Raw genomic sequence first — 19,861 nt, 5'->3', positions numbered from 1 at the left:
TCTGCAAAGCAGGATTTCAGCACCTGATAGAAACCAGTCATTTGCAGAGTTCTGCCCCTTTATTTGCTCTCTTGTGATATCCTGAATGGATTCCTTTAGATTAAAGCTGTAGTACCTTCCTGAGAAAAGAGAGCAGCATCACAGTCTCACCTGCCAGAATAAAAAAATCATGAGGCGGTGAATCTGAGCTTCCATCATCATCTATCCCTCCTCTCGATGATTGAACCACGCCCTTCCTACTAGCTGTTTTTTTTCAAAGATGTCAGAACGAATGTCCGGCCAGCGATCAGTGTAATGACTGGAGCCGCTGATGAGGCAAACACATGGATGGCAAGGACGAGCAGCAGAGACGGATGAGGAGAGACAAGGACAGAGGAGCTAGAAGGAAAGAGAGCAAGAGAGATGGACGGAGGGACAAAAGTGTGATCAGGGACATTAGTGGAAGGACTTGCATGTAAGTTGAAGAATTAGATGATAGAGAATGGAGAGGAATAAAGGACAAAGAGGTACATCTGATTCACAAACACTGAAGTTTTAGGTGGAGGAATTACATACAGGGAGAAGAAGCAGCACAGCTCAGGCAGGTTTATACATAATTTATGATGAGTTCACATTCATATGCAACACAGGCGCACATACATGAAGATGCATGAATAAGAGACAGCTATCAGGCCTTTGGGGTGCCATATGACATATTTCAGAGTGAAATATGCATGCTGGTGTGCATGCTTTGTTCCCTCCTGACAGGCAAGATTCAGGAGAAAATATCAGTTTGATAAATATTGCAAGCTGACAGCAAACATTAGAAATCTGTAAGATTTCACGTCCAGATCTTGTAGCTGCTGTTGGCATCCTACCACTGCAGAACGAACGTGCTTAACAAGATTTCAGATAAATTTTTGAAACCAATTTTCTGTTTCTCTGCAGGGAGCTGAGGGAGAAGATCCAGCCTGAGATCATGGAGCTGATCAAGCAGCAGAGGCTCAACAGGTTGTGTGAGGGAACTTGCTTCAGGAAAATAAGCAGTCGCAGGAGGCAAGGTGAGACAAACAGAACCCACACAAACATGTATACAAGCACAAACAAGAAGAGATCGAAGCCACGCTGGTTTTCAAATTCAGATCTCTTTTTGCTGTGTTCACAAGGGCACATCTTACTTGTCTCTTCAAAAGTTTCATTCTTTATCCCTCCTCTCTGCACCCAAAAACTTTCCATTATTCCCTTTGCATTATAAAAAGCCCACCCACAGAAGCTGCCATCTTTATCACAGGAGATCTTTGAAGCTCAGGACCTCTGTGGATCACATTTTCTGTCTCTGTCAGCCTGCAAGGCAGAGGAGTGCAGTGGCACGTCTTACCAGAACACATACAAAATTCTTTCGCATCTTTGAGTTTTGAGAAGCACATGAAAAGATATTTCTCCCCCTTCTTTGCCCATTCATACTTTTTATGGCATGCAAAGATGTGCAGATACAAACACCATAACACAGGTGACTGCATGAATATTTACCCCCTTTAAAGTGACTGACATAATTCAACAGAGGTTCAGCCAACTGGTGCTAGTAATTTCACAATTACTAAAATAGGGATCACCTGAGTGAAGTGAATGTGTCTCAGTGTTTGTAGTATAAAGACACCTGTGTCTGGAAGGTCCAGTTCCTGGTTTATGAGTATTCCTGGCTACCATTACTCCTTGAAGACAAAAGAACACCACAAGCAACTCAGAGAAAAGGTTATTGAAATGTTTGAGTCAGGAGATGGATACAAAAAACTGTTCAAGTCACTGAAAATCCCCCAGGGTTCAGTTAAATCCATCACCAAGAAATGGAAGGAATATGGCACATATGTAAATCTGCCTAGATCAGGCCATCTTCACAAACTGAGTGCTCAAGAAGGAGACTCGTGAGAGGGCCACCAAGACACCTGTGACTACTCTGAAGGAGTTACAAGCTTCAGCAGCTGAGATGGGAGAGACTCTGCATTAGGGATGTAACAGTATCAAAATCTCATGGTACGATAACACCTCAGTAACAAGCCCACGGTACGGTTTTTACTGTGATATTAAAATTAAAAAAAAAAAAACAACAACAACGAATGAAGACTTGGCAAAAAAAAAAGTAGCATCTGCATTTATTAAAGAACAGTTGCACTTTAAATATTACAAATATGTGCAACAATTGCAGTAGGTGTGCATTAGGCTCAAAGATATGTACTTTTACTTTAGATTCATTGTTCACTAACCTCTAAAACATTAGTAGGTCTTTGCAGACATTCACAGATATACGATCTGTTGAGCCCTCATGTTGTCGTGGGGACATGGGACTGTGAACGCTTCCTTAAGAGTTTTTTGGCCTGGCCGGATTTTGCTCCTTGGATCTCCACAAATCTTTTCGGGATGATGATTTATCAAGTGGCAAAAACTTTGTCACTTGTCTCTCCCTCGCTACAACATGCATCTGCCATTTTCATGGTGTAGAATCAAGCAATGGAGTGAAGCGCAAAGCAGGGTGGGTATGCAAGGGCCAATGCTAACTGTAGTTCCCACGTCTATTAGCTCTACTCCTCTAAAAAAAAACTACAGTTTCTGCCCTGAAGACATACCATTTGAAACGCTCACTTGTTCTGGACGGTATTTGGACGCTTCTGATATTACAGATACTGTTACACCCCTACTCTGCATACAACAATTGCTGGCCAGGTTCTTTACCAGTCAAAACTTTATGGGAGAGTGGCAAAGAGAAAGACACTGTTGAAGAAACCTCAGATTAAATCTGGACTAGAGTTCACCAAAAGGCATGTGGGAGACTCCATGGTCAAGTGGAAGAAAGTTCTTTGGTCTGATGAGACCAAACTTGTGCTTTTTGGCCATCAGACCAGACTCCAAACACTGCACATCATTGCAAACACACTATCCCCACTGTGAAGCATGATGGTTGCAGCATCATGCTGTGTGGATGCTTCTCAGCAGCTGGCCCTGGATCCTTTTGCAACCTGACAGAGCTTGAGCAGTTTTGCAAAAAAGAATGAAGTAAATTGTTGTGTCCAGATGTGCAAGCATGATTGAGACATATCCACTCCAACTCAGAGCTGCAATTACAGCCAAAGGTGACTCTACTCTAATAAATACTGACTTGAAGGGGGGGAATATTTATGCAGTCAATTATTTTACATATCATATTTTTATTTAATTGACATTACTTTGTAGAAATCTGTTTCACTTTGACCTTAAAGAGTTTTTTGTGATTTTTTTTTGTTAAAAAGCCAAATTATATGGACCATGGTTAATTTACAAAATCAATAAAATGGTAAAATATCCAAGGGGGTGAATCATTTTTATAGGCTCTTTATAGTGGAATATTTAAGAGAGAGCATTAAGACAAAAAGAAGAGCAAACAGCAGTCACTTTGAATTCTGCAGGAGAGTTTGATGAAGATAGATACGTGCCTGTAGTAGAATATGTTAAATGTTTTGGTAGCTTTCAAATCTTGTACAAAAGCAAAACAGAAATATTCTTTTGACTTATTTAAGTTCAAAAATTCATGTTATTCCGTCTTCTGTTCCTTTGATTTAAAACTATAGGGAAGAAGAAGAATAATAGAGTACAAACCCAGAGGCAAGCTCAGATCCTCGTGTTTTAAATCACTCAGGCTAATATTCTTTTTCCTGCCACTAGAGAGAGGGTGAAGAGGGAGTGAAGGAGAGGAGTAGCAGTAGTTGCATTAAGACTGTATTATATGCTGCTCCTCAGTCAAAAAGGATTTAATCCGTCTGAGACTTGAACCCTTCACTCCCTCCTCCTCCTCGGTACACTTTCCTTCACCCCTCTCTGTCTACAAAATCGAAAACAGTGAAGAAAAACAAACTGTAAAGTCAAGCTCAGGTTTGTGGGTCGGTTTGCTGTGATTGAGTCACTGTCGTCGTCTTCCCTGCAGCGACTGTACGATAAGTGGGAACAAACTGTGAATAACCTGGTGCATTTTTCTACACACTCCGATATGTCCTGGCATTTGAAACCCTGAGTGTAATTTATCTTGGCAGCTGTCATCCAGATGTTGTCGAAGACAGATTAACAGTCACAGAAGAATTTTTAGAGAGAAGAAAAGTGGATTTTGAGTAGACATTGCAGGACTTAGGTCCAGATGGACACCATCACAGAGGTTCAGTATCTGATCATCAAAGCTGCTTGACTTAAGCTGGTCAGCCTTTTATACATAAAAAGAGTCACTGACTTAAGATGCTTTTAAAAATCAAACTCATCTTCATGCTGGTACAAGAAGCTGTACTAAACTCAGAAAAATAACTGTTTGTTATTCAGGCCTAGTGCTCCAACATGCAGCAGTATATGAAGCTGTTCATGAGTCTCACTGGATTTAATTTAGCACACTCGCCTGTAGGGTAACACCAGCTTCAATCTGCTGTTACATCTCACTGACTGCCTTCCTGTAAGGACTCCTCAAGGAGCTGAAGACATGTCGTTTCTCTGCAAGGCTTGTATAACACTGTACTTCGTATCTTTGTTGTTGTGCATGAATATGAACCGTTGACTAAACATAAAGATGGGCAATGTGTCCCTGCAGCAGTTTGTCCCACAGGATTTTAAGAGACTATGGTGGGGGGACTTAGAATTTTATAGGAGGTTCTGGGTTCATGCTCTGCTGGAAAAAAAAATTATACATTTAAAGTTCATAACATCAATCTAGTGCAGTTTGAGAGCCAAAACAGGAGGCTTAATCTATGAAAAATGTTCTTTTCTTGAAACAGTGTTGTGCTTTTGTAGCATCAATTCTATTGGCCATTTCTAATTCCCAAATGTTGCAGGTCTAACCTCCTGACAAAGATTTTGGATGATACCAGTCCCTAAAAACTTATTATTGGCATTAAACTTTTTAATAATATATTTTTGGGCTTTTTACACCTTTATTTAGAGAGGAGGACAGTGGATAGAGTCAGAAATTGGGATGAGAAAGAGAGGGGGCAAGACATACAGGAAAGGTGCTGCAGGTCAGACATGAACCTTGGCCGCCCGCATACATGGTGGTGTGACTGACTGTTAACTTTTTTATAAAAAAAGAACAAAAAACTTCAAACTGCAACAGGTCAACATGACCAACTCTGATTTTAATTCAAACTAATTTCCACCAGAAAATAAATGTAAAGGAACAAATGCAGAGCTTCATGTTTATCCTTAAATGCTTTAAAGTCTAGTCTAGTTTGTTCATATCTGTAGCTTTCACACACAGTGCACAGCTTTTATCCGCGCTTTCTGGAACGGTTTGTTCGCTGTGTGCATGAAACCTCTCATGCGCACATCTACAGTGTCAGCCTTATGAAAATGTTACGTAAATTGCACAAGGGTGGTTTGAGGTACAAAGCAGTAGTAGTGGCATTAGCCTCCAGTGATTTTAGTGAGCACTGCTCCTTTAAGAAGGACTTGCGGTTGTATCGACCAGGAAGCTAGGCTACACGGCGTAACAGATAGGTGCAGTTTCTCGGTAGAACTTGGCGAGTTTTTGGTTAAAATGGGCCACAAAATGTGCAAGAGCACATTAACCTGACATGCCAGATGGAGTTGTTTCACACATCCATCTGGAAAACCTCTCATACACAGCGTTTGGGAAAGGGCAGAGCCTTTGAAAAAAAACTCAGAGGGTGATCTGTCTGTCACATCTCTATGGCCCAATCAGAGCAACAAAATGTGATGTCGTAGTCCCAAACCGAAGTGCGCTGCTACTGAGTATTACCTCATAGAGAGCTGTATAACATGAAACATGGCAACTGTAGACATGTCAGTACACGACTTTTGTCGTTTTTGAAAAGAAAACAACTCAATGCTGTTCTTTGTTCTTCTTTTAATGAAGAAATGTCGTCAAAATCTGATACAACTGAAGCTTTAGCAGCATCCACGCTAATGTCTTCCGCCGTAACTGCACTGGCCTCTTCTCGCTGCTTGCTTACGTCACGACTCTGCCGCGCCCAAGAGTACTGCCCCTCGATGCTGATTGGTTCTGTCACTTTCAAACCAGGACCAAACGGTTCAGATGGGAACTATACAAGATGGATTCACTAATGAGAAACACCCTTAACCTTGCTTTGCAAGGTTAAGGGCACGTTACAGGTAGCCGAAGCCTGCATTGCAAAATAGTGGTGAAAACACAGAGGTTTTCTAGTTTAAAAAATAAAACGCTCTAAAAGTTTTTAATGGTGGATAGGTTTGAGCCCCCACTGTTTTGTGGCCCTTTTTTTTAAACCAAAAACTCACTAAATTCCATGGAAAAACTGTAACCATTTGCTATAGCCTAGCTTCCTGGCCGGTACAACCAGTGACTCCTTCTTAAAGGAGCAATCCTCACTAAAATCATCGAAAGCTAGTGCCACTACTACTGCTATGTACCCCATAAGGCCCAACTTCAAAAATACTGAATTATCCCTTTAAGGCTAAGCAGTAGGAGCAATCTGGGGTTAATTTTTTTGCCGTAGGACACATGAACATGTGACTGCAGGAGCTGAGGATCAAACCCTGACCTTCAACTCTACCCTAATGTGCTGTCTTATCTATCAACTTAATAAGGCAGATTTTATGTTCTTTCCTGCAGCAAGTCAACAGAGGGAGCTCCAATGTTTTGGCTGTATATTTAAGGTGCTGTCATATACTTCTTCGTTTTAGACAGTCTTCCTACAGCCTTCCCCACACATCCAACCTTCATCTCCCTTCACCCATAATTGTCCATGTTTTGCCCCCTTTGAGTCGTTGTCCATTTACTGGTACTTGCACTGCCATAAAAGAACTACATGATAAGCATTTTATCTTGCAGATCTAATATAAAAAAAACTTGGATAAAAAGTGCCCTATATTAAGTTACATTTTTACTGAGTGTCATGAAATAAGCATTAAATCAAAGCCAGAAGGATGCTTCTGTAACACTAACTTGGCATAATAGAGTTCTTTCGTTGGTTTATTCCTCTGGAAACTTTCTCAGTAAAATTTATAAGCATGCATAAAAATCCTCTCCACCGCCTCCCACTCCTCTCCCTCAGCATCTTGTACGACTATTTCAAAGTCCTCCAGCCTGCAGGGATTCCAGCGCCAACATCAAATATTAATTTAACCGACTTCAGGACAGATGACTCTTCCTACCTTCCAGAGTGCCTGTCTGCCCATTACGAGGGGGGATGCGTCTGTCTAAAAGCTCAGGGTGATGCTGTTTTGAAGTTAAGAGGCACTACCTGTATAATCTTTTAAGTGCAGGGTTACTGGCAGGTAATGGCTCTCGGGGCTGGAGAGAGTAAATCTTGTGTTAAAGCTGCACTGAAGCGAAAACTAAAAGTGGAAATTTGGTCTGATTCTTTTTAATCTCTCTGCAGCATTCACCCACGTTCTGGCAGCTGAATCAGATGAAGACAATTATAGATTAAGTGAAACAAGAATAAAACTGAATCCACAATAGCCTCCAAGCCAGAGTGGAACATATGTGCGCGTATAGACATGCAAAAGCAAATAAAAACCAGTTAAGCTGAAAAGTCGATAATGTTACAGCTGCCACACACATCTTTCCTCGCTCTCTTGTGGACCGATGCCACGTCGCACCATCCTGGCACCGCCAAACGTCTATTTTCAGCAATTATGTTTTGGACGGAACCGACCGTGTGCACGCCAGGCAGACCTCCCCAGTCTGTGCCGCGCTCTCTGCCAGCTCTGCTCACCCTGGCAGGGGACTGAGGAAGAACACCAGGCTGGAGTCAGACTCATAAGGGTGGAGGCTTTGAGGGAGCAACACTTTTCAGACACAGATGGTGGATCTAGGCATTCACTGCTATAGTATTACACATCACAGCATCGCCAGTATAAAACACACCAAACTCAAATATGAATTATGTCTTAATACTGCTATAAAACCAAAGACTGTATCAGACATGTACTTGGACTCAGAGACGTGATCTGTTGTTTTCTGAAGAGGCATTTTGGTCAAAATTCCCCGCTTCAGTATGATAAGTCTGATGGACTAAAATGGACCAGTCATGTACCTTTTTTACATCAATGTGGCTGCAGGAAGTCATCCAGTGGCTTAACCAAAGTGAGCTGAAAGGGACCATAAAGCACTAATTATGGTTCTTCATCATATTACTATTAATGCATAAATGCTGCATGCCTCAGTTGATACTCATTATCTATAACACATTAGAAACACAAATATACAGTGCATTCAAAAAGTTTTAAGACCCTCTTTACTTGTTTCTATATTGTTTTGGCCTGTATTGGCCAGGTGATGAGTGGTGCCCGGCTTTCTCCAGACATAACGTGTGGGATTTAGGCCTAAAAGTTCAATCTAGGTTTCATCAGAGCAGAGGATCTTGTTTCTCACAACCTTAGAGTCCTTTAGGTGCTCTTTGGCAAACGCTAAGCGGGGTTTCGTGTGTTTTGCACTGAGGAGAGCCAGATCTGTACCTATCAACAATCCTGGCTCTGAGCTCTGTAGGCAGTTCCATTGACCTCATGGCTTGGTTTTTGCTCTGATATTAAACAACTGTAGCATCAGGCTGCAACATAATAAATTTTAAAAAGCGTAGGGGGTGTAAATACTTTCTGAATGCACTGTACATGCTTTTTGCTTGATTCTTGATTCTTCTTCTTCTTGAGCATTAATATAGTGTTAGAATTAAATGCTTTACTAGTGATTCAGTAAAGTGTCTAGGATTAGTTTATATGCAATAAAAATGATGACTCAAGCTTTATTTATGCTCTGTTCTTTCCCACTGGATTTTTTTCAAGCAGGCTCCTTATAATTTCTATGTAAAATTAGATATCATTATGACAAAAGACGAAGACTTTAATAGATGTCTTAGATGGGGAGTAATTTGGGCTTAATACTCTGTAAGGCACCTGGTGCAAGTTTGGATCAGTCCATAGCTGCTTCCATCTTTCTTAGAGGAAAAAAAAGCCTGAATATCCTTTTAAGATCTCAGCTTGCCTGTGTTAAATCTTTTGCTAAAAGGATGAAGGCCAACTGTCTGTTTTGTTGCCCGTCAAAATCCCTCCCTCATGCAGAGAATCACGGCCCATCTGTGGATTTTCCTCACGGCTGTTATCTTTCTTCTTTCCTTTTTGTCACAGATTTTTTTTTTTCATGCTAATTTTTCTCTCCTGTTGGGTGACTCATGAAATCCCTCACAATGTCTCCTGCCAGCCGCTGACTTTTTCATAATTTCTCTGAATCTGTCTCTCTCCTTGTGTTTTCTCCAGATAAGTTTTGGTACTGTCGTTTGTCTCCGAACCATAAAGTCCTGCACTATGGAGATTTGGAGGAGAGCCCTCAGGGAGAAGTACCCCACGACTCTTTGCAGGACAAACGTGAGTGTCTAGTGAAGTCACTGATGCTTTTATTTCACTTCATGTGACAATAATTGTGCTCCTGAGGCATGCACGGAGAGACAACAACTGTCTGCATTTATACTCTGTATACAGTACACATATGTGGCAAGACTTTAAACTTTTAATGACTAAATACGACTCCCATCTGCTGCTACGCAGTTGTCACAGCTGTTCTGTTGTTGTTCTCCATCCTCTCTGCAGTGCCTGTGGCTGATATCAAAGCTGTTATCACTGGCAAAGACTGTCCTCACATGAAGGAGAAGGGAGCCCTAAAGCAAAACAAGGTAGTATGTGTTAGTGTGCACTTACGTGTTCAAATGCATACGTGTAGGTGAGTGGGTGTGCGTGCATCCATCCTTCCTTGCAAATGAGTGTGTTTCTGAGAGTTGCATAACACGATGTCGGTTACATAAATTTGCTTGGGGAAATAACATAATAACTTGCTTGTCAGTGCACAACGCAGAGAGACATTTTCATCAGAAATAAATTACAGAGCAGTGCTGTAGCTACAGACACACATCACACCATAGCCAACAAAAACATGCTGACGTGCTTTCTTTGCTGTTAAAACTTGAAGGTAACACAAGCTCGCCCTCTGCCGTGCCTGAACCAGGATGAAAGCGCCGCCATGTCAGCGTCTGTGTACACATCTTTTGCTCTTCGCCTCTACAAACCTTCACCCCACACACACCCACAGGAGTCTGATATATTGGATCCTGGATAAATAGCCTCCAAGATAAAGGAGCATGCCATCTCCATGCTTTGTCTCCTTTATTACCTTGTCGATAAGTGCAGGTCTCGAAGAATGACCTGAGGGGGGCCTAGCAGGCCCGTCCCGGACTTGTGAATGAGAACACAAGAACATTTCATTACTCACTGTTACAAGGCCAGACAAAGTCACCTCTACAAGCTTTAAAACAGAGCTTCGCCAATTTTCAGAAGCTGAGGTGGCGGTCACTGTCTTTAAAGTGTATCTTTTATCAGCAGTTCTGCTTTTTCAGTTATCCCTAACAAATACACACATGCCTGTAACACTGTACTCAGGGCAATGTTTACCCAGGTTCAGACACCGTCTGTGCCTCGAGACATGTGCGTTATGCAGCAGGTGCACTGACCTGGAAGTGCTGTTTGCTTTTCATCTGAGCTCTTTATTTCATCTCATTACTGGAGCACATCCCAACGCTTTATGTACATTCATCTTAAAGAGAGGATGACTGGAGGGTGCATGATCAGCACGGAGGATTGAATGTTCCGCCATATTCGATTTCATGCAATTTTCAACGAGTCCAAATCCTTTACCATATCCCCTAAAGAGCAGGTGCTGATTTGTGTAGCTTTATTGAAAATGTGCTGTGGTAGGGAGAGGACGATCAAACTGAGCTATATTTTATTGAAATGTCAATGATGGCAGGAAAAATACGAGGAAAAGGGTGAGATGTACTACATCAGTCTGTAAAGGAAGCACCATGTCATAAGAAATGTATATATATATGTTTTATAACAGCAAAGAAAGAGGAGAAGGTTTTTAAGGTCCATTAAATTTAGATGGACAGTTTGAATTATTTTAGTGCCACATAACGGAAGAAGATCTGAGATTTTGATTGTGAAATATAAAGTCCTTATAAAGTGCTTTCAGAAAATATACATTACTCAGTACTACAGGACTCCATCATGAGCTCATCAAAAACACTGTAAATTTAACTCAGGTTCCTCTTATTCCTCTGGATCGTTGCTGAGATGTTTCTACACCCTGATTAGAGTCCACCTGTGGTAAATTGAACTGATTGGACATAATTTGGAAAGGCACACACCTCTTTAGAAGGCCTCATAGCTAACTATGCATATCAGAGCAAAAACCAAGCCATGAGATCAAAGGAACAGGTCTGGGGAAAGCTGCAAATAACATTTCTGCTTCACTGAAGGTTTCCAGAGTTAAGTGGCCTCCAGAATTCTCGCATGCAAGAAGTTTGGCACAATCAGGACTCTTCCAAGAGCTGGTAGCCCAGCCAAATTGAGCAATCAGGGGAGTTAGGATTAGTAAGAGAGAAGACCAAGAAGCTGATGGTCACTCTGACTGAGACCCAGAGATCCTGTGTGGAGATGGGACAAAGTTCCAGGACAACCATCACTGCAGCCCCCCACTGATCTGGGCTTTATGGCCGAGTGACTGGACAGAAGCCTCTCCTCGGTGCAAAACACATGAAAGCTCACTCGAAGTTTGCAAAAAAGCACCTGAAGGTCTCTCAGACTGTGAGAACAAGATTCTCTGGTCTGATGTAATCAATCAGTTCTAAACGTTATGTCTGGAGGAAACCAGGCGCAGCTCATCACCTGCCCAGTGCAGTCCCAACAGTGAAGCATGGTGGTGGCAGCATCATGCTGTGGGGGTGCTATTCAGCAGCAGGGACTGAGAGACTGGTCAAGGTTGAGGGAAAGCTGAATGGAGAAAAGTAGAGAGATATCCTCAATGAAAACCTGTTCTGCAGCACTCAGGACCTCAGACTGGGCTGAAGATTTACCTTCCAACATGTCAGTGACCCTAAGCACACAGCCAAGACAACACTGGAGTGGTTTAGGGACAACTCTGTGAATGTCTGAGAGAGGCCCAGCCTGAGTTGTCATCCAAACTGACTGAGCCTGAGAGGGTTTGCAAAGAATAATAATAATAATAATAATAATATCTGGAATTTATATAGCGCCTTTCAAGAAACCCAAGGAGGCTTTACAAGAAACACAAAAGACATGGACAAAATATGTGATGGGTAGGATGGGTGTAAGGGGTGGTTTAGTGAAGACTGTAGGCTGTGGTGAACAGGTCGTGCTTGAGACGTTTTTTGAAAATGAAAGAATGGCAGAAGATCCCCCAATCCGGGTGTGCAAAGCTTGTTGCATCATAACCAGGTGCAACTAAGTACTGAGAAAAGGGTCTGAATACTTACAGTAGTGTGATGTTTCAGTTTTTTATTTTGAATAAATTTGCAACAATTTCTAAAATTCTGTTTTTATTTTGTCATGGTGGGGTACTGAGTGTAGATTAATAAAAGATTTTTTTCTACTATAGCATGAGGCTTCATCATAATAAAATTGATAAAAAATGTAGAGGTCTAATTACTTTCTGAATGTTCTGTATATGTGACATTTGGTTTCCATCCCTCTGCTGAGCTGAATGTTTCCAGCATACACTGTCTGCAGTTCCAGTCTTTTGCTGTTTAATTATCTGCCCACTTAGTAAATCAGACACAAATTTCACACACATCACAAGCCAGCATTAGATTTTCTGCTTTAATGTAAAGTGATCTGGCTGTCAGTGTCTCTGTTCTGTCTTTATGTCCAACATCTCTCTAACAGTAGACCACAGCACGTATTAAGGGAAAGCACCTAAAATCATTGCATATCCCCCTTCTCCCTCCACGTTTCCGTCTCTATCTAGTATCTGAGGTTATCTGAGGTACTTCTCTCTCGGAGCGCTCCCTCGCTGATACTCGATGAGCTGATGTACAGCTGATGTAACAGATGGTGATAAGACATGAGGTAGAGAGGGAAATATCATAGGAATAGCAGCACTGTGGTGTAATTTTCACCTGTTCCTACTCTTTTCTTTTATTTCTCCACCTCCACTGTCACCGCCTGTGTCTCCTGCCCCGTCTGTGCACCATTTTTCCCCCTCCCTCCTCCTTCTCTGTGTCTCCCTCTGTCCTCTCTCCAGGAGGTGTTGGAGCTGGCCTTCTCTGTCCTCTATGAGTCCGACGAGTATTTAAACTTTATTGCTCCTGACAAGCATGAGGTAAGCCCACGGCGGGTTGTTGATAGTGTCAGACAGAATGAACATGTGTGATTGCACTGAGTGGAAGGTCTTCCCTAGGAATACAGTGTAGAGAGAAGTGTAGATCTGTACTGTAAATGACAGTTACAACCTATTCTAGCAGTTCTGAATGTATATTTTTATCCTATTTTTTACAAACAATGACAGAGCACTTCTCAAAACCTTTCTTGTCAAACAACAAGCTGTCTCAGTTGTCTACCTGTATGAAGAATGCCTTTGCTCAGGAACAGCTGGTATAAATAGACTAGACTAAGCCCTTTTTTTCTTTTACAACAAAGATGAGAAAATTATTGTACCTATAACAGTTTGCATTGTTTGAAATAATTTGCTTTTTTTACAGCACTAGCAAAATATATTATGTGTTAACATTAAGCAAGTTGTACAGTGCCTACATGTCAATCAAATAAAAATCTGTAATGTAAGATAAGTGACTGCATAAATATATACCCCTTACAAGCTAGTATTTAGCAAAGTCACATTTGGCTGCAATCACGGCACCGACCCTGTGTGGATGAACAGCCCTTTTTATCTCAAGCCACAAATCCTCTATTGGACTGAGGTCTGAGTTTTGACTGGACCACCCCAGAACATTCCCCAAAGACAAAAGAACTTTCTTCCACTTGACCATGAAGTCTCCCACTTGCGTTTTGGTGAACTCTAGTCCAGATTGATCTGAGTTTTCTTCAGCAGTGGCTTTCTCTTTGCCACTCTTCCATAAAGCTTTGACTGATGAAGAACCAGGCCAACAGTTGTTGTCTGCAGAGTTTCTCCCATCTCAGCTGCTGAATCTTGTAACTCCTTCAGAGAAGTCATAGGTGTCTTGGTGGCCTCTCTCACTAGTCTCCTTCTTGCATGCTCACTCAGTTTGTGAGGATAGCCTGATCTAGGCAGATTTACACATTCCTTCCATTTCTTGGTGATGGATTTAACTGAACTCTAGGGGATGTTCAGTGCCTTGAAAATGTTTTTTTTTTATCCATCCCCTGACTTATAATGTTTAATAACCTTTTCTCTGAGTTGCTTTTGTCTTCCCTGGTGTAATGGTAGGCAGAAATACTGATTAACCAGTGACTGGACCTTCCAGACACAGGTGTCTTTATACTACAAACACTTAAAATATTCACTGCACTCAGGTGATCCCTATTTCACTGACTGAGACTACTAGTACTAACTGTCTGGACCTCTGTTGAATTATGTCAGTCCCTTTAAAGGGGGTGAATATTTATGCAGTCACTTATATTACATTACATATTTTTATTTAGAGATGGTTGAATTGGTTGAGATAGCAGGGGTAGGTTTATTGACATTTTATTCACTAAATAATAAGTAGTATATAACTTTAGATGAATTCATAATAAAAAATAATGGAGATTTGTAGTCCTCATACAAAAGAAGCAGAAAAATCAGTGATGCCTGACAAATGTGTAATGTATATTGACAGTGTGTATGTCATCATGCTCCTTAAAGCTGTGTGTTTTAGGCTCAGAAAATACTTAACATGGATGTGTCTTGATTGACTTAAGACATAACTTGGAGTTAAGCTCGAAGGGATTTAAAGAAAACTTTTCAAAGGAACTGGATTGATCTTGTTTGACAAAAGTCAAATAGATTGTAGGCATGTAACGTTACAGGCAGCACAAGTCTTTGTAGTTCCAGACACTGAGTAACAGAAAGCATGGTGGCAGAAATCAGGCTGATGTGAGCCTTCAGGCTCTGCTTTGTGTATTTGAAAACAAGTCCATATTATGTCATAAAACTTGATTCATGACCACATATCAATGTCAACAGTTCACTGTGTCCTTAGGAAACAGTATGGATCCCTTTTGAGTCCAAAGATCCTTAATTTAAGCTGATATTAGTCTATTTTCCCGTTCCCCATTAGAGACTTTCTTTTCAGAACAACTCACATTCTCCATAAAAGTTGGATCCTGATTTTTTTCAAAACTGAGAAGTTCGTATTTAGGACAGGAGTGAAGAAGGCATCACTGCTGTACTTCTCCTGAGTCACAGTGTACACAAGGCCTCCTCCCTCTGTGCTAAGCCTCTTTTATGCCTTTATGCCTTTGTAGCAGGTGGAGTCTGTGATGTGCACTGATAGAAGCTTGCTTTGAGTCTGAAAATGTATGATTAGAGCTAGAGAGTTTAGAAAGTATTCACCCTCTTGGATGTTTTACCCTTTTATTGATTTTCCAAGTCAATCATGGTCAATATAATTTGGATTTTTTTTTTACAGAAAAAATACAAAAAACTTCTTTGAGGTCAAGGTGAAAACAGATTTTAACAAAGTAATGTCAATTAAGTAAAATGTTTTAATGTAAAATAAGTAATAACAAATATTCAGTCCCTTTAGAGTGACTGACAAAATTCAACAGAAGTCCAGACAGCTGGCACTAGTAGACTCACAGTTAGTGAAATGGGGATCACCTGAGAGCAGTGAATGTGCCTTAGTGATCTCAGTATAAAGACAGCTGTGTCTGGAAGGTCGAGCCACTACTTAATTAATATTCCTGGCTACCATTGCACCAGGGAAGACAAAAGAACACTCCAAGCAACTCAGAGAAAAGGTTATTGAAATTATAAGTCAGGGGATGGATACAAAAACATTTCCAAGGCACTGAACATCCCCTAGAGTTCAGTTAAATCCATCATCAAAAGATAGAAGGAATATTGCACATGTGTAAATCTACCTAAATCAGACTTTTTGGGAGAGTTCACCAAACCATCTGGACTAGATTTCACCAAAAGGCTGGGGGAGACTCTATGGCCAAGTTGGTAGAAATTTCTTTGGTCTTTTGAGACCAAAATGGAGCTTTGGGCCATCAGACAAGACTCCAAACACACCATCCCCACTGTGAAGCACATTTGTGGCAGCATCGTGCTGTGGGGATGCTTCTTGTCAGCCAGCTCTGGAAGGCTTGTAAAGGTTGAGGGTAAAATGAATGCGACAAAATATAGGAAAATCCTGGAGGACAACCTTATTCAGTTTGCAAGAGAACTACAGCTTGGGAGAAGATTTATTTTACAGTAAGACAATGAGCCAAAGCATACAGTGAAAGCTACACAGAAATGGTTTAAAGACAACAGTCAAAGCTCAGACCTCAATCCAGTAGAGGATTAGTGGCTGGAGTTGAAAAGGTCTGTTCACCCACACAGACTCAGTGCTGTGACTCTGCTCAATACTGGCTTGAAGGGAGTGAATATTTATGCAGTCACTTGTTTTACATTTCAGATTTTTATTTGATTGACATTACTTTGTAGAAATCTGTTTTTATGTTGACACTAAACAGGTTTTATGTAAATTTTTTGTCAAAAAGGCAAATTATATTGACTATGATTGATTTATAAAAACCAAGGAGGTGAATGCTTTTATAGGCTCTGTAGGTTTTGTGAGTATGAATTTGATCCTGATTAGTTTTTGTTCTATACCCTTCTCTCTCTCTCTCTCTCTCTCTCTCTCTCTCTCTCTCTCTCTCTCTCTCTCTCTCTCTGCAGTACTGTGTGTGGACTGATGGTCTGAACGCCCTCCTGGGTAAAGAGATGACCAGTGATTACACCAAATCTGACATGGACACCCTCCTCTCCATGGAGATGAAGCTCCGCCTCTTGGATCTAGAGAACATCCAGATACCCGAGGCCCCGCCCCCGATTCCCAAAGAACCTAGCAACTATGACTTTGTTTACGACTGTAACTAGAACAAACGGTCCGAGAGTCTGATCCCCGAGCCCACACAGCACCTCCTGTTCTCACTGGACCGATCCACTTTTCTTATAAACTGGAACAAAAACCAATAAAACCGTATGAAATAAAAAGTGAACCGTGATTGAATGGAGAAGGATGTGTTGCACCATTTTCCTCATGCTTCTGGCTATTAGAGAGAGAACATAGGTTTGAGGGATCTGGGTTGGATGCAGGGTCGTTATATGGAGAGGACAAACCAGGAAGTTCTTGTCCAGGCTGTTGGTGGTCGTCCTGCGTCTTCTTCCTCACTCTATTCCTGTCTCCTGTATGAAACATTCACTTCTTTCTCTCAGCCACTGTCCTTTTGCTTGAATATTGCTGTAGACAAATGCTTACAAGTTGAATTGGTTCATCTTTGATGTTGTCCTTTTTTTTTTTTTTTTTAACCTTTATTATTTTTCCTCAGGGCTTTTGTGTGTATTTGGGGGGTTGGTTGGCGTGGTTCAGAAGCAGGGAGGGACAGGGTTTTAGTGTTTTGTCTTCAGCTTTCCAGCAGTATTTCCTGTCCCATTCTCACTTACAGTATCTGTGGCAGCTACGTGTTCCCTAAGAGACTTCAGTCTCTTACATCCGCTCTGTACTGCTCCACGTATACTGAAGACTGTTAGAATAAGTCGACCCTCAAAATCAAGGCACTGTACTCCAGAAAAAAAGCCTTTCTTTTGAAAATTCTAATGTTCCTGTTATTATCCCACTGCTGCTTATTGCATATTGTACACTCCCACACAGCGGCTTCGCCAAAACAAACGGAACAAAGCAGCATCATTGTGAAACACAAACACACTCGTCTCTCCCTCATATGAGTCTCTTCTGTTGTAATGACTGCTGTACTCCACATTCCTAAGCAATATTTGAGCTTCTTTTGTTTATCATTTGTAAGATGGTCATAATTTAGTGATTTTAAAATTGTGAAACTGCCAAGTAGTTGGTATACAGAAGAGGATGTTTCTGGTGTTTTGGTCTTGGGAAATGGTCTTTTTTGTGTGTGTTTGGGACTTTATGGCCACAAAATTGAAAGTCTATGTATTTTTTTAATTTAAAAACAGATCATGGTTGTTATTTCTAGTATGATTTATATATTTTTCCCTTTCTATTTAATACCTTCAGATGTTTTTTTTTTTCGTTAGGATTTTTTCAAAGCCCCTTAAACTGCTGTTTACATTAAAGATTTAAGAACCATTAAAACCTCCTGTTTTTCTTCATTCAAACCACTGAGAGCTGAAAAGTTTGTCCTAGATCAAAGAAAAAGTTGTGCTATTAACATCTAGATTTCCCTACGTTTGCTGTTGTTCCTATTTTTGTTCCTCAGCCTGTGACTCTGTTCATGAGTCTGGTGGACCCGCTACAATATTACATTCTTAAATCAAGACTGCCTCAACAATTTCTGTGAAACCTCCTAACAGATTTACTTTAACTTAGCTCAAAGCAATGTAGACAGCAATTGTGCTTATTTTTTTTTAACCTTAGCCCCTTTTAAAATTAAATCTATGAATAAAAGTCCTAGCTGTTTTTTTAAAAATAAAAACATGTAATAATAAATCAATACTGATGCAGATATTAGCTTAAAAAGTTAACAGTGGTATTTTGGCTGTAAAAATCTGCCAGTATCAGCTGTATGAACGAATAGATTAGTGGAGTTTTAATCTGGACTAACAGACCCACATCAGATTTTACTATATTCTTACACTTCAAAGCACTGAAGGAGGCCTGGAGGCCACATCAGGCCCCCACAATTTCCCATCTGGCCCCCAGAAGATTATTATTTTCGGAAAATGGGATGAGGATAAATATACATTGTTGTATTTAGAGTATACTTTCTTTCTTTCCTTTTAATCCCAAAAATATATTAAAACAACCCCAAAAATAATCAAGTTTGAAACATTTTTCTCTTTTAAAGATTGGCTGAGTTTTACAAAAATCCAGCAATCAGCCATTATTAGTAAATAAGATGCATGACAAACACATCCTCATCAGTCCATCCTTGATTAAAGCTGATATTTTTCTTATCAATTTCTAGTTCAGGTGCTTTTAAAGTGTACTTTACACTGCCTGAGGAAAAAAAAAAAAAAACAAAACTCCTGTTTCCTTCATGTGTGTGTGTTTTTTTTTTTTTTTTTTTAGCCAATCAGGCATATTTGCATCAAACCCAGTGATGGACTTCATGGCAGCCCCAGAAATATGTGGCTTAAATATCTCGATGGCAAAAAAATAAGGTACATTTCAAAGAAAATAAAAGCATTAAAAAAAAATGTTAATCCAACAAAATTACTTGATTTAGTTTATTTAACAGTCTGGCCCCGACAGTGTGTACATAGACATACATTATAAAGACTTATAGATAGGAAGTTGATGACATCAGCTTTAAAGTCTGATTTAAAGGGATATTTGGGTATTTGTGAAGTTAGGGCATATAAGGTACTTAGTGATAGTAGTGGCATTACATGTTTCAAGATTGCTGCGCACACGCAGTGCCCCCGAGCTCTTATGAAATTTCGTTGTTATATTTATTATGACAATGACAGTAAATGATTGATTGATTGATTATCTTCTAGTGATTTCAGATAGCGTTGCTCCCTAAACAGGATGCACTTGGAGAGGCCGGGTACATCAGTTCTGTGTGATTTAGCGAGTTTAAGTTAAAAATGGCCCATAAAAACAATGCTGGCTCCAGAAAGCCTCTGTATTTGCACTACTCTGAAATGCAAGCTTCGGCTACCAGCTACAGGCTCTTCCACCTCAGTGTAAAAGATGTTTGGGTCTGTGAGCTTCATCAGAGGAAACAACAACAACAAACTAAACTAAAACAAGTTATTTCCACTCAGTTTTCCAACTGCAAGCACATTGTTTTTATAAAACCACAACCATAGACTTACCTGGATGACAAATATCCATTCAGCTCTAATGGCCGGGGTCACTTTCTCCAATTTATCCTC

At 40.6% G+C, this 19,861-nt stretch overlaps 1 protein-coding gene across 2 annotated transcripts in view; it reads left to right on the top strand.

The window, feature by feature from the left end:
- elmo1 (engulfment and cell motility 1 (ced-12 homolog, C. elegans)) overlaps window positions 1–18,101 on the top strand; it is a 197,267-nt gene extending 179,166 nt beyond the window's left edge. For both annotated transcript variants that reach the window (XM_041808742.1, XM_041808743.1), the window contains 5 exons: window positions 928–1,040; window positions 9,238–9,345; window positions 9,568–9,650; window positions 13,073–13,150; window positions 16,682–18,101. In XM_041808742.1, coding sequence (XP_041664676.1) covers window positions 928–1,040; window positions 9,238–9,345; window positions 9,568–9,650; window positions 13,073–13,150; window positions 16,682–16,882 — 583 coding nt within the window. In that variant the 3' untranslated portion in view covers window positions 16,883–18,101. The remainder of the gene's footprint in view (window positions 1–927; window positions 1,041–9,237; window positions 9,346–9,567; window positions 9,651–13,072; window positions 13,151–16,681) is intronic.
- The last annotated feature ends 1,760 nt before the right edge of the window (window positions 18,102–19,861 follow it).

Source organism: Cheilinus undulatus, linkage group 16 (assembly GCF_018320785.1).
Source record: "Cheilinus undulatus linkage group 16, ASM1832078v1, whole genome shotgun sequence".
Classification (NCBI taxonomy): domain Eukaryota; kingdom Metazoa; phylum Chordata; class Actinopteri; order Labriformes; family Labridae; genus Cheilinus; species Cheilinus undulatus.
This window is presented reverse-complemented; position numbering and strand designations above follow the sequence as displayed.